We start from the raw sequence: 14,371 nt of genomic DNA on the forward strand, positions 1-14,371 counted from the left end.
ATTTGCATGCATGATTTAGCCATGTGGACTACCCTTCCCTTGGAGGCCCGATTGGCGCAGACATTGGTCTTGTTTCGGCACCAAGTAAAAACATGGGTTTTTACCAAATCTTTGAGGGCTAAATGCATTCCCTAGCACATTGTTTTAACTGTTTTATTGTTTTAGATTTTAACTGGTATTTGTTTTAGTTTTAGGTGTTTTAGGTGTTTAAATTATTTATTGTTTTACACTGTTTAAATTGATTTTATCTGTATGCCACCCTGAGATCTTAATGATATAGGGCGGGATAGAAATGTTTTAAATAAATAATAAAATGTCTTATAAGACAATAAACCTCATGCTAGGATCTGTAAATCTGTATTTATTCATACCATGCCAAACTGCATGTACAGTTTGTTCCAGATAGTTCAGTAGATAGTCCATAGGAGGTGTCCCCTAGACTTAATCCAACTTCCCAGGTGGTTGTCTGCCCATAAATGGAGCCCTGAGCACAGCAAAGTAATAATTGTGCAGCAGTGTGTGAATGGCTCATAAGAACATGAGAAAAGCCCTGCTGGATCAGACCAAAGGCCTGTCTAGTCCAGCATTCTGTTCACACAATAGCCAACGAGCTGCCCAAGGGAAACCCACACACAGGACATGAATGTGACAGCACCCTCCAGCCCATGTTCCTCAGCAACTGTATATAGAGGCATACTTCCTCTGATACTACAGCTATATAACCAACTAGTAGCCACTGATAGCCTTTAAAGGCAGCCCTACATACAGCGCATTACAGTAGTCCAGCCTGGATGTCACTAGTGAATGGATAACCGAGGCAAGGTCTGTCCTCTCCAGACAGGGCCGATGTACTAACCTAAACTGGTAAACCGCACTCCTGGACACCGCAGCCACCTGAGTTTCCCCAGTTAGCACAGAGTCCAGGAAGGCTCCCAGACTACACACTTGGTCTTTTAAGGGGAGTATCACCCCACCTAAAACCAGTTGTAAACCTCCATCCAGAGTAATCAGTTTCCCAGTCCATAGTCTTGTTTGGGTTAACTCTCCGCTTGTCCCCCAGACCACCTCCAGACACTGGTTCAAGACTTCTGTAGTTTCCCTGAGATGTGTAGATGGAAACGAAAGTAGAGCTGAGTATCATCTGCATACTGATGACACTTCAGCCTGAACTACCAGATGACTTTCCCTAATGGTTTCATGTAGATGTTTAAAAGCATGGGGGCAGGATGGAACCTTGTGGCACTCCATAGACAAGGGCCATGGGGTGGAACAGAAGTCCCCCAGCACCACCTTCTGAGACTACTCTTCCAGGAAAGATCAGAACCACCTTAGTATCATGCCTCTTAAATCCAAACTAGATAAGCGATCCAGAAGGATACCATGGTTCATGGTATCAAAAGCCACTGAGAGGGCTAAAAGAACCAACAGGGTTGCACTCTCCACATCCATTCCCTGGCATAAGCCATCAGCCAGGGTGACCATATCCTGTCCTCACAGTTCACATGGGAAGGATGTTTTCAGCCCAGACTGGTAATCAACTAGCCCAGATGGCAGGAGATGTCTCCCGAATGGTTGGCTTCCTCCTTTTCCCAAGGGAAACGGGGAAAACCCATCTTTTCCGGGTACAGTTCTCACATTCCCTTCTATGCACTACTCAGTGCCAAAACAGGAGTGCAGGGAACTGTTCTGTGGGTGTGCCCCCAAATGAATCCCTTTGAACTTTGGAAGTGAATTTAAATGGTTTTGGTTTGATTCATAAACATGGGCTCTATTTGTAGTGAGTTTCTTGCTCTGTTTTGATGTTCAGGTTCTTTTCAGTAGGACACAGAAAGGTAAAGCGATATTGTGATCTTTGTTTAGGTTCCCTCCAGAGCCTTGGCTTACAGTAAATATGAGTTTTGTTCAACCAAAGTATCGCTTTACACAAATCTGCCAATGAAGCACAGCAAATAAACCTTTCTGAGCATATAAACCCCAAACTGCTGATTTGTTTACTGTTAAATATTTACCATGAAGCATTAGGGACATTTAAGAACTGGTTATTCTAGTTTTGTTCTTCAAACAGATGCTGTAGTTGGTATGTTCTTCCTTCTTTTCAACCACATTGCCTTTGCTTCTACCTTGACTAAGCAGGAAGGACTTAGCTTAGGCTTTAGGCTTTTTTTTAAGAATATATATTAAGCGTGTTTTCAAAATAAATGGCATTTTACATTCCAGATGGCCAAAAAGGTGGGCAGAACCATGATCATTCCACAGACTTTGATTGATGCCAACTCAAGTTGATTGAGGCCAACTGAAGTTACCACCTTGTTGAGGTTGTATTTTGAGTAAAGGTGTATTTACATGCTGCAATTTTCCATTGTCTAAGGCAACTGGTGGCATCTTTAGTAAAGTTGGCTTCAAAGAGAGGAAGTATTAGAAAGACTTGTTAAAGCATACATGTAGGAAGACAAGTGGACGCCCCTGATGAAGAAATAACCATTCCGAAACATGTTTGGCTTAATGAAGTATTTTTAGTCACTTTGAGAATGTTTTCTCCCCTGTTTTTGCATGTCATTCAATGCCTTTCCCTCGTGCTGGTTTGTATCTCTAGTAAAGAGACACTAGGAAGAAAGTAGCTCTTTTTAAACATTATTGGTCCTTCACCATTCATCTACAAATAATCCCCTCTGTTACCTAGGGGTGCTTCCAGACAAGGCGTTTATCCTGGAATCTCCCTGCCTCAAACATAGACTTGTGGGGGCGGGGGGGGGGGGCGGCTCCAAACATGGCTGGGGCATTCTGGGAGTTGTAGGACTTTTTTCTGTGTAAATATGCATAAGATTGCACCCTAAGGAGGAAAAGACAAAATAGCAGCACAAAAATGGTAGACTAGGTTCGTACAATATGCTAACCCACACTCAGTGGTTGAGTGTGGGTTGTTGTTGAACTGTGGGTTGGCGTGTTGTCTGAACCCAGTACATTTTCTGCAGGGTGGCATATTTTTCTCAGACAAGCCACCCTGAGAACCCATGGTTTGTTGTTGGGTTGTTCAGGTGGTTAACAAGCCACACAAGTCACCATGCAGAAAATGGCCTGGGTTCAGACAACACAGTAACCCATGGTCCAACAACAACCCACACTCAACCACAGAGCGTGGGTTAGTGTGTTGTGTGAACAGCCCCAGTAGTGTCTTTGATTGACACTTTGTCTAGAAGCACCCTAGGCCTTAAGTAACCAAACTGCCGAGAGCAGATGAACAGTACCCTCCAGGGAATTTAAAATTGCCAGCTACCACCATGTTCTTGCCTAAACAAACTGTCCATTGATGAGAAATTCTCTTACTAAATCCAGCCCACTCTGTCCGTATGTCAGTCACATGTGTATCCTGCCCTTGGCCCAAGGTGCTCCGTGGTGGCATAATGGCAGAGGTACATTTCTTCTTCTTCTTCTTCTTCTTCTTCTTCTTCTTCTTCTTCTTCTTCTTCTTCTTCACAAGCCTACAAGATAGGGTTAGGTTAAGAGACAATGACCGACCCAAAGCCACCCAGTTAATTTTCTGGCTAAACAGGGATTTGAAGCCGGGTCTCTGCATGTCTCATGGAAAAACAAGCTTCCGCATTCCTGTGGCTGCAAAGGATACCACAGAGTCACAAAAGGTATAGAAAAAGCAGAGACTGACATTTTTGCCCAGCAGCAGGTTAAAACATGATTGTATACATTTGAAGCTAGGCTTCTATTACGACATCATCCTCTGAACATTCATGTGCACAAAGAAAAAAGGCGGTGTTTGGGGGGGGGGGAGTTATGGCATGCTTGCCTAAGTCACAGATGGAACCACGTGGTAAGTTCAAATAGGTGATCAATGTGCATTTTAAGCCCTTGAGTAGAAAAAATATATAACATTCCTCCAGCCACGTAGTCTTGGCTGTAAAAAAAAAAAGGCCAGAAGCATCACTTCAGTGGTATCGGCACTGCAGGAACAGCACCTAAAATTAATGGGGATGTCTGTCATTAGTAATTAAGTCATTCATCAAAGACAAAATTTGCACACCTCACAGCAAGAGCTGCCAGGTGGGACCATGTCCTAGCTCTCATCCTGCCGTGGGCAGAGGGTTTGGACTCTGCGAGGCACTGCTAGAAAGCGTTCAGGCAAAAGCAGCTTGCGGATAGGTAGCAGGATCCCTCCTGCTTCACCGTCACCTCCGTCCTCTCCCCTCCCCCCGATTCTTTGGTTTCTTATTCGGTGTTCCTGGGGGGAGGCTGCAGCTGGCACAGCCTCTTTGCCATTCAGGCAGCCCCACACTGGGCATGTTCTCAATGTTGCACATGTTTGGTATGGCTGGGAAGGTAAACTAGCAGCAGGCCCCTAGCCATGGGGGAGGGGACAAGCGTGAGGCCCCCACAATATTCCAGGTTTTTTTTTCCTCCCTGGATTTTCAGCCCCCCTCCCCTTTTAAACAAGTCTTTATAGCTTTTTACTGGTGGAGCTGCTCCCACCTTCCAGCACACGTTTGGCTTAGATTGTTACTGGTTTTAGAAAACCGGGCCTATTACGGTTTTATCATTCATTATTGTACGTTATTGTGAAATTTTGTAATTAAAGTTCCTGTACAGTAAAGTGTGTGTGTGTGTGTGTGTGTTTTCGGAAGTACAATTTTTGTTAAGAAACATTTTGTGCCTTCTTGTTTTTTGCACATCTTCAGAATTCAGTGACATGGATTGGGGTTTTTTGTCCAGTGGCCTTGTATATCTGTGTGATGTATTCGAACTGTATTGGTCCTCATCTCCGCAGGAATTAGGTGGATTTTTTCTCTACCTTTTCCTGGATAGCAGAGGTGGAGAACCTCTTTCAGCCCAAGGGCCAAATTCAGTTTTGGAAAAGCTCTCGGGGGCCCACATTCCAGCGGTAGGCAGGCTGAAGACAAAGGGAACGGGGCCAAAGGCAAAAGCAGCAGGGGCACGATTACAAAAAATCCAACATATTTTAGAGCAAAGCCCTTACTGGCAGTCACTAAGCCTTAGGAGAGGCATTTCAACCTTTTAAAATGGGGAAAAACTGCACAAAAGCTGGGAAAACACCAGTAAATCAGTGGTTGGGGGGAAGGGGGTGGGGCCAAAAGAAGGGAGCGTGGCCATCTGAAGATCCAAAGAGGGCAAGATTGGGACCCCAGGCAGGCCAGATTTGGCTTGTGGGCCTAAGATTCTCCACCCCTGCTGTATAGGATGGCAGTGATAGCCACAGGATCCCTACATGATGGAGGAAGCCAACAACACAGATGACTACGTGTCTTCCAGCCGGATGACCACATTTCTCTCCTTTTTAAAAATTTCTAACAGCTTGCCCAGGTTGATTCAAGAGCTGTACAGCTTGGCTCTCTCTTCATCCGGGGCCTGTGCGTGCTGGTTATGGCCAACAGCGCCTGTGGCTTCCCCTTTAGAATGGACGATTTAATGCCGTGGCGTGTATTTGATGGGAAACTTTTTCAAGAGAAATATGAGCAGGCCCACAGAGGATGCCCTTTACATGAGCTTTTGGAAGGCAATGTAAGTACATGTGCTTGTGCTGGAGTGGGGATGGGGGGAACCTTTTGTATCTGGGAAAGGTAAACTTCTTTTCTTAAAAAATAAAACTATGGGCAGTATCCAAGGGGGGCGTTGCACCAGCTTACTCTATCGACATTGCAACAGAGGTTGCTTACACTAGCAGTACATCCATTTCATAAGCACAGGTGGCCCCATTGGATACTGCCCCAAATCTTAATTGTTCATATTCACCTGTGCAGTCTCTTATACTTTCATGTCTCTTCATTTCACTGCAGCAAAAAAACATCTTGACAAATTGAAAATAGCCCCCAATTTTTGTTGTTTCCATTGCTGCAGCAGTAATAAAAAGAAGTACAGATACGGTGGTCTTCTTGATTATATGAAGAAGCGTTGCCAAAAAAATTCAGTAGTTTCTGAAGTTATCTAACTTGCTGGCTGGTTCTGTTAAAACTAGTAGTAGAAGGATGTACAGAGACTTTCAGTACCATATCTTGCATTAAAGGCTTTTATTTGTTCTATTGGAAGTTTTATTTTGATGAAAAACTAAAAAATGACTTGTTTCAAGATCCTTTGCCTTTCTCTAGTCAAATGTATCCTGTCTGGTTAAACTGGAGATACTGGGTTGGATCCAAACTTAATCATGCTTAGAGTAGACCCACTGAAATCCATGGACTTAAGCCAGTCATTATTAACTTTTCCCATTGATTTCAATGGGTCTACTCTAAGCATGACTAACTCTGGATCCATCCTACTGTTGGGAGCCATGCCACTCATGTCTCTGTAACACAGCTGGCCTAACTGGAAGTAAACAGTACTAAGCTAGTTGGGACGTGCAGCCATGGATCCACAGACATCCCAACGCATGCCACTGAAGAACTGTGTTAGAAATAACATGTATTCTATAAAGTAGGGTCTAGATAAATGCCCTGGGAAGCTGGTGCTAAGATGAATTTCCATGCTGCAGAGCCAGTAGATAAAACTGTAAGCAAGAGCAAAACAAACCTACTTCCCTTGGCAACTGGCTGGCTACCGTGGGAACAGAATACTGGACTAGATAGGCCTTTGGTCTGATCCGCCAGGACTTCTTATGTTCTAAGTTGTATCTGAAATAAGCTCTCAATTTCAAAAGCTCAAGCTATGATAGATTAGCCTTTACAATGCCAGAGGACTACTGTATATGGCTGCATTTGCACATAATGCTAAACCAGAATTCAGTGTCACAGACACACACTTCAGGCTCATGCATGCCTTGTTCCCTCTCCTCCTCTGGCACAACCGTAAGGAGATCAGAAGCTTTTGCTTCCATTTTCAATTAACCATGGTTACTGATGAAGAGATCATGGTTTACGAAGCCATGGCCAAGCACCATGACCAAAAATTCAAGTGCCCCTCCCTTTCTCCCCTTCTGTGCCATGAAAATGGAAGTGCTGAGCAAATGGAAAAGGAAAGCAGACAAGCAGCTCTAGTCTAAACCATGGTTTGTCTGAGTATTTGGAAATTCAAACTGTGGATTTGAGATCTAAACTATGGTTACTGCACATCATAGTTTGGTGTGATGTCTCAACTGAACCTGTTAGGCATTTCAGCCTAGCTTGTCTCAAAAAAGAGAGAATTTGCCAGTTATCATTTTCCTGTCTACAGGAATCTTGGCTTGCAAAGTTTCAGAACCTGATGTCCCTTATTTGCAAAGCATGCTCAGCAAAAGGTAGAAAAATTGAGAGCAGACAGCGACTGAACAGCTTTGTGAAAGGTAAGTGTCGTGTGAGTTCTTCAGTAAATCCATTGCACTGACAATATTGTCACCCCTAAGCTGGAGTAAAATGGCCTCTGATACTTTGCCCAAACAAGGGAGTGCAAGAGAGATGTTGCTGGTTTAAAAACAATAATGTATAACAGAAGCTTGCCAGTTATGTGATGTTTCACAGTTTAGATTTTAAGGGAACCGGATGCAGCTACAGTTGGTATGCAAGCAGTGTGAAGTAAACCGGTGCTGGGGGTCACATAGTAGATGACGCATTTTGTATGTAAATGGCATTCCAGGTCATCAGATTGCGAGGGTCAGGTGTGTACATGGGAAACCTTGACTGGCAATTCATGTGGCAAAAGAGACATGTCTGTGTTCTTCATATGGGACCATATACATACAAGGTGTGCATGGTTTTCTACACAAAAGTGTTGTTTGTGTGGGAAACTCATCGGATGTGAAGCTGTTCGAAGTATGCCCACCATAAACGCCATGTTTGTTGCTTCTACACTTTCAAAAGTATAAGTAGTTGCATGTCTCCATATTTTTTCCAATTGTGCTTAAAACAGAAGGAGTGGTAGAGCTCATGCTTTGCATGCAGAAGGTCCTAGGTTTGATCTCCAGCATCTCCAGGTAGGCTTGGGAAAAACTCTTGCTTGAAATAAATCCCAGATTGCTTCCAGTCAGGGTCAACAATACTGGGCTAGATAAGACAGCTTCCTGTGTGCCTAGAACAGCAACAGTTTTGTCAGCTGAAATGTCAAATGAATTTCTGTATAAATATTTTCAATTATTTAAAAATTGCAAAATGAGAAGCTTTGGATTGCTTTCTGTTAGTGCACTATCAGAGTCAAGTGAAATAGATCCTTTTTCAGAGAGACAAGGAAGATGTGGAGGTTCTCGCTTTCAGAACCCAAGAATTCAGCCACACCATTATCCTTATCATCATCAAAACAGGGAATGTCTTGGGAGAAGCTCTCAGCCACCTGGTTACTCATCTGAATCCCAGCCTCCAGGTAAAAAGAGCACATTTTATAAACGAGTAATCAGCCACAATCTTGACATTATTTTACTTACAAAATCCTTTTTCACTGTTGTATTTGGTTTTGTTTTTAACACAAAGCATGAATGAAGGGGATGGTGGCTTTGTGCTAAGGAAAGTGGGACAACCAATTTTTGCTAATAATGGGCTAGGTCCAGGATCTGCCTTCTGAGAGAGGAAAAGTTCCACTCACAGAAAGTCTCTCCAGCCAATTTGTGGGGATCCCCCCCTCATACCACAATTCACAATAGACTCATTGAAATCAATGGGACTTATAACTAATTTAAGCCCTATTTATTACAAGGGGTCTGCCCTAACTATGACTAAGTCTGGATCCAACCCAATGGCATTTTATAATAATGGCAGAAATAGGTAATCACATCAAAACAGAATATCTCCTTCGATTCTAAATTTCTCTCATATATGCAAGTTTTTCCTGCTTCAGCAGAAGCTTTCTGTATTTGTTTGGAATTCTGAAGGAATTTCACTGGCTAGCCCACCAATTGCCTGCCTATTTATTTATTTATTTATTTATTTTGTTCCCCACTCTTCTACGAAAACATGGCACTCAAGGTGGCTTTCAGAAACAATTAAAACTGATTAAAACAATAAAATAATACCTTAAAATACAAACAAAATAACAATTACAGGAAAAAAACCATAAAAACAGCATCCAACCCAGGAGACCCACTTAAAGGCAAAAGGCCTTCGTAAATAACACAGTCTTTGTCCACTGGCGGAAGGACAGTTAGGAAAGTTAGGAGTTAGGAAACCTAGTTAGGAGTTAGGAAACCTAGGCTCCCTTGGAAGGAAGTTCCACGGCCTGGCGGAAAGGCCCTCTCTCAGGTCGCCACCAAACACGCCTCTGAAGGCAGCAGTCTCGAAAGGAGGCCTCTCCAGAAGATCTTACGAATCAGGCAGCCTCATATGGGAGAAGCCATTTTTTTCAGGTTGCCTGGTCCCGAGCAGTATAGGGCTTTATAGGTCATAACTAGCATTTTGAATTCTGCCTGGAAACAGACCGGTAGCCAGTGAAGTTGCTGTAACAAGAGAATCATGTGCTCCCTGTAACCAGCCCTGGTCAACAGTCTGGATCACCTATAGTTTCAGATTTCTATTTGTCCCCCAGTTCTGTAAAGCACGATAGGGCTTTTATGCAAGATCCCTTTTTAATTATTCTTGGACATATTTGAGAGCTAGCTTACAGTTGCAATAAAGGCCTTTCCTCTTTCAAGCCTGACTTTTATTCAGGGTTTCAATGTGACAATTAAAATTTCACACTTAATTGTCTGTAATTTCCCTCTATCTCACCATCGCAGTTTGGCAGCCCTATATTAGCCCTCTTGTAAACATCGAGCTTAGAGCACCTGTTAATTTATCAGCTGAAACAACCAAATTTTCATTTGCCATTTTAAACAACTGCTTCTCAAACCAAGTCTTCTGTCTCTGTACGTGGCCAGTTTGGGGTTAATTTAGCAGGATTATCGCAGCACAGAGTACAGAACTGGGTCAAGCTTTTTCTAAACTTAGGGTGAAGAGGCCTGCACAAACAATCCTCTTGTGTTTACTGTGGTAGCCTGAGAAGAAAGTAGGCCGAGCTGCTTCTGCCCTTTCTGGAGTCCTGTGTGTGGTTGGGGCACTTTGTGCATCCCTTCCCACCCCTGTCCCCTCATTGGAAGAAGTGATGGAGGCAAGCTGCTAGCTGAGAATTCAGAGGAACCACAACCCTTTCTTGCAGCACCCACTGCCCAGAAAGGAAGGAAGAGGTGCAGCTTCAATTCCCTCAAAGGATCAGGAGTTTTCCCTCTTGACTGGAATCATCTGTAACAGTTAATATAGGACTTGATCCTCTAACTGTGCCATTTCCTTCTTAGGAGGCAGGCACTATGAGAGGGAGGTATGAGTTCCTCCTCATGTCCAGCAAATACACAAACAGATACTCCCCACCCCCCCACCGCCACCTCCTGTGGTACCTCAAGTAGGGACTTCATTCTGCCATATGGTTGGGCCGGCCCTGAAAAGTAACAGTTGAAAACTTTATTACTTCCAATTTATGATTGTCTAATGTTTGATTTCGCACTCAGCAGGAGAACAGGGCCAGCTGCTTCCATAGCTCTCTCTGTTTACTGTGAATGTGCTGTGGTTATTTTAAGTGAATGCACTTTTGAGTGGAAAATTACGTTAGTATGCAGTGGCAGGCAGGGGCTGCTTCACACAGTTGGCTAAATACAGGCTGGGAAGCCCAGCATACTTACATTTAAAGTGGCTCTCAGATGCCTGCAGGGTGCATGAATTGGCCCTTATTGGTAGACCATTCATATTTCCATTTATTTGCATCCATTAGGTTGTACATTTCAGCTTTTCATTCTGCCTCTTCTCCCAATTAATCTGAAGTCAGTGGGTTGGATCCAAAATCCTTGTTCTACCAGTGGAAAAATATTGTTTGCAGAATGGGTCTTCCCATTCTCTCTCTACAGCCCCCCACCCCCACCCCACATTGTCACTCAGGGAAACTGTGTCACCCAGGGATTTTTTTTTTTGAATGGGTGGGATATATGTTCCTTAATTTAATTACATTATTTTCTGGAATGCTTTAAGGAAGGTGTTCCTTCCTATTCTCTAAACATTAAACAGTCATCTTTTCCCCCCTCAGGTCCAGGATACAGGTCAAGACACCGACCCCTAAGAGGACAAAGATTCCAGCTTGCTCCTCGGTAAACAGTTGCTGTAGAAAGTAATAGAAAGAGGTACAAAGTGAGTTAGGGTGCAGTCCTATGGATGTTTAGAAAGAAAAATGTCCTACAACTCCCAGCATGCCCCAGCCAGAACATTTTTCTGTCTAAACACGCATAGGACTGTACCCTTAGTTGTTTAAATTAAAAAATGTAAATGATCAGTTATTTAGAATTTTAAATGTATTTCTAAAGGATTTTTTTGCCCCTTCTTTACATTCCAGTTTTTGTGGCTTTAAGCTTTGTGTAGAATAAGCATGAGAGTCAATGCTGTCCAGCAAAACCAGGAATAGCAAAAGAACAGAAGACCATAAGAAGAGCCCTGCTGGATCAGACCAAGGGTCCATCTAATCCAGCATTCTGTTCACACAGTGGCTAGTCAGCTGTTGACCAGGAACCCACAAGCAGGGCATGAGCGCAACAGGGCCCAATAAAGCTCTGGACCCCAATGTGGAGGTCCAGAGCTTTATCAGCTGAACAAGAATTCCCCCATCTGACCCTCACGACCCTGCACTGCCCTGTGTAGCAACAACTATGGGTCAGGCATTCCCACTGAAGAGAAAGTGGCGGGAGCCTTTGCAGTTCAGTTTATGGGATGTACATGACCTACTATAGAAGGTAGCTGTAAACATTACAAAAGTACCAAAGGTAGAGCCATACTGTTTTTTAATGTTGCTTCCCTTTTAATACTCACAATCTGTTGTCAAAATGTAGGAACCAGAGGGCAGTGTCGAACTGTGTCATTTCCATTAGCGCAAATGATGTTGTGCTAGCAGGTTCTGAACTATGCATAAGAGAAGAATCCAACTAAAGTTGTGTTTGTGCAAGCACGGTTGTGCAAGTGGTTGTACATTTTGCTTGTGCAACCAGTTGCGCATAACTCTTGTGCCATGGTCCCAGGGCATGGTCTGAAGGCACGTGAGGCAGTCACCTTGCTTGAAGCTAAGCAAATCTGGGTCTGGTCGGTGCTTAGAGGGGAGACCACCTGGGTACCACATGTAGCCACCTTGAGTTCCAAGGTGGAAGAAAGGTGGGATATAAATGTAAATAAATAACCTTTGCACAACTGCTTGCACAACCAGTTGTGCAAGTGTAATGGTCAACCACTTGTGCAATGGAAAGATTCAGCAGAGCTCCACTAGCACTATTTGAGTTTGCAGAATGACACCGTTGGAATATTGTCCAAATTCTCTAGTACAGATTTTGGCATTGGAGCCCAAATTTAATGAATCTGTTGATAGTGTTGCTGTGCCTTTTTATAGCGTTGCTGTACTTCTAAATGGCTCTCCCAGATTAGCCTTCCCCAGCGTGGTGCCCTCCAGTTGTTTTGACTTCAGCTCCCATTAGCCCCATCCAGCATAGCCAACGGTCAGGAGTGCTGGGAGTTCTGGTCCAAAACATCTGGAGGGCATCAAGTTGGGGAAGGCTGTCCTAAATGCACTACCTAAAAAAATGTTTAACACCAAAATAAAGTAAAAATCATTTCATCCCTAATACACATAAGAGATGGAACATTCTTCCCCTAGCCCTTCCAATGTTTTGCTAATCTTTTAATAGATGGTTTCAGAATTGCAGTCCTGAGGCAGTGGAATTTTAAATCCAGATAATCCATAAACCATGCTACTGACATGAACACTATAGGTGTATAAGATTTCTCCATGACTGGGCTGGTGGTGGGTTGTGAGCTCCTCAAGTCTGTGCTCCTAACATACTATAGTCTGTTGAAAACAGCTGAGAGTAGTACATATGTTGCTGTATACTTCTTCTTTGTTCTGTTAGTACATGGGCTGCAATACTTGTCTGTGGTGGAGTCAACTGTAGAAAACACAAAACCAGAAGTAAATCAACATTCGCCTACACTTGTTTGTATATTAACTGTCAAATTACTTTCAGTCATGCAATAGGAGAGGCTTACAGATAGAATTCAAATCTCATGTATGGAGTAAAAATTTGATTTCATTTTGTATCACAATGCAAACCCTTCAAAAGTTTTGTTTTTCTGTGTAGATGTGGATGGGTTGTTCATTTTTGCCTCATGTCAGTTTATTTGTGTGTTTAGATGGCCCAGATGACTCTCCACATCATGATTGGAACTGAACAAAAAGAGTACAAGCAGACAAGTAGTTCTGATAGCGTATAACAAATGAATCACTAAAGTGAAATGATTTATTTAATTAATGCATTGTATTGTATTGTTTTGAAATAAGATGTCTAAACTGGCTTGCCTTGTTCCTTCAAGCTGCGCATATTCTCATGAGTATATACTGCAGCACTGTGGATTGGAAGGTGCAAATTTCCTCAAGGAAAGTGCAAGTTTGATTGGGAAGCAGCAGCCAAGAAGTAGCAATTAGTCAAAGGAAGAAAAAAACAGGTTTCTACAGGGATCAATTTTGGATCCAGCACTATTTAGTAATTTCACTAATGAAGTGGCAGAGAGTGTTCTAACACATTTCTGGATGACACAAACAAAGAGTGAATTGCAAAGTCTGAAAAACAGCACTTCAAAATAAACTTGGTCAGAAAGCGATTAAGTTCAGCAGAGACAAATAAAAATGTATTACACTGAAAGGTAACATCTTCAAAGTGGGAGAAAGCTATCTTGATTATTTCCAATCTTATTTTGGTCCTTTTGTTCCCAAAGCATTTCACAACATAAATAAAATGTAATGGAACCATTAATAACCTTACACTTTCACAAATAACAACAACAAATGGAATGAATCATGCTGCAAAATTCTAACATCCACATACATGAAATCTTGCCCAGCTTTTACACAAGGAAGAAAAGATAAATACTATTTCTTTCCTCTATTTTGGCAAATGTAAAGTGGATGCATTAAGACAGAAAGGTGGAACAATGAGCGCATAATGCAAATCATCCTAAATAAAATCAACCTAACACTAGCATCATAGCATTCTGTATATATGTGGGTATCCACAAGAGAGATACGTATCTTGCAGGGAAATGTCAACAGAACTAAAACCCTTTCTTTCTGGTCCTGAACAGATCTGGAAGCATGTATTTTGTACATACCCATCTTTTAAAAAGATGAATTAAAGCTCGAATTCTACTTGCAGATGTATTGATAATCTACTTCATTTCCTCTAGGTATGAGAGGACTTACCTTAAACCTAGATATCAGTCTCCTGGTGCCATGCAAATTTTGGTGTATGTTCCACAATGAGGAAGATGAACCAGAGATAAAAATTTATCTCAGTTCTTACTATCCTTTTTCATTTTATGACAGCTGTTTGAAGCACCACATTCTGTGGGGGAAAACCCCTATAGGTATATATAAAGAGAGACCTCTATTGATGTGATAAACT

General features: G+C 42.6%; 1 protein-coding gene across 7 annotated transcripts in view; it reads left to right on the forward strand.

The window, feature by feature from the left end:
* The window catches only part of FAM120B (family with sequence similarity 120 member B), a 49,609-nt gene extending 35,487 nt beyond the window's left edge, over window positions 1–14,122 (forward strand). For 5 of the 7 annotated variants that reach the window (XM_084828090.1, XM_084828091.1, XM_084828094.1 and 2 more), the window contains 5 exons: window positions 5,320–5,526; window positions 7,168–7,276; window positions 8,146–8,286; window positions 10,966–11,026; window positions 13,104–14,122. In XM_084828090.1, coding sequence (XP_084684216.1) covers window positions 5,320–5,526; window positions 7,168–7,276; window positions 8,146–8,286; window positions 10,966–11,026; window positions 13,104–13,116 — 531 coding nt within the window. In that variant the 3' untranslated portion in view covers window positions 13,117–14,122. The remainder of the gene's footprint in view (window positions 1–5,319; window positions 5,527–7,167; window positions 7,277–8,145; window positions 8,287–10,965; window positions 11,027–13,103) is intronic. The other 2 variants (XM_084828096.1, XM_084828093.1) reach the window with 2 other exon arrangements.
* Window positions 14,123–14,371: the final 249 nt, after the last annotated feature.

Source organism: Heloderma suspectum, chromosome 1 (genome assembly GCF_057233095.1).
Source record: "Heloderma suspectum isolate Gila_16-S chromosome 1, 16-S_ref, whole genome shotgun sequence".
NCBI classification, from domain to species: Eukaryota; Metazoa; Chordata; class Lepidosauria; order Squamata; family Helodermatidae; genus Heloderma; species Heloderma suspectum.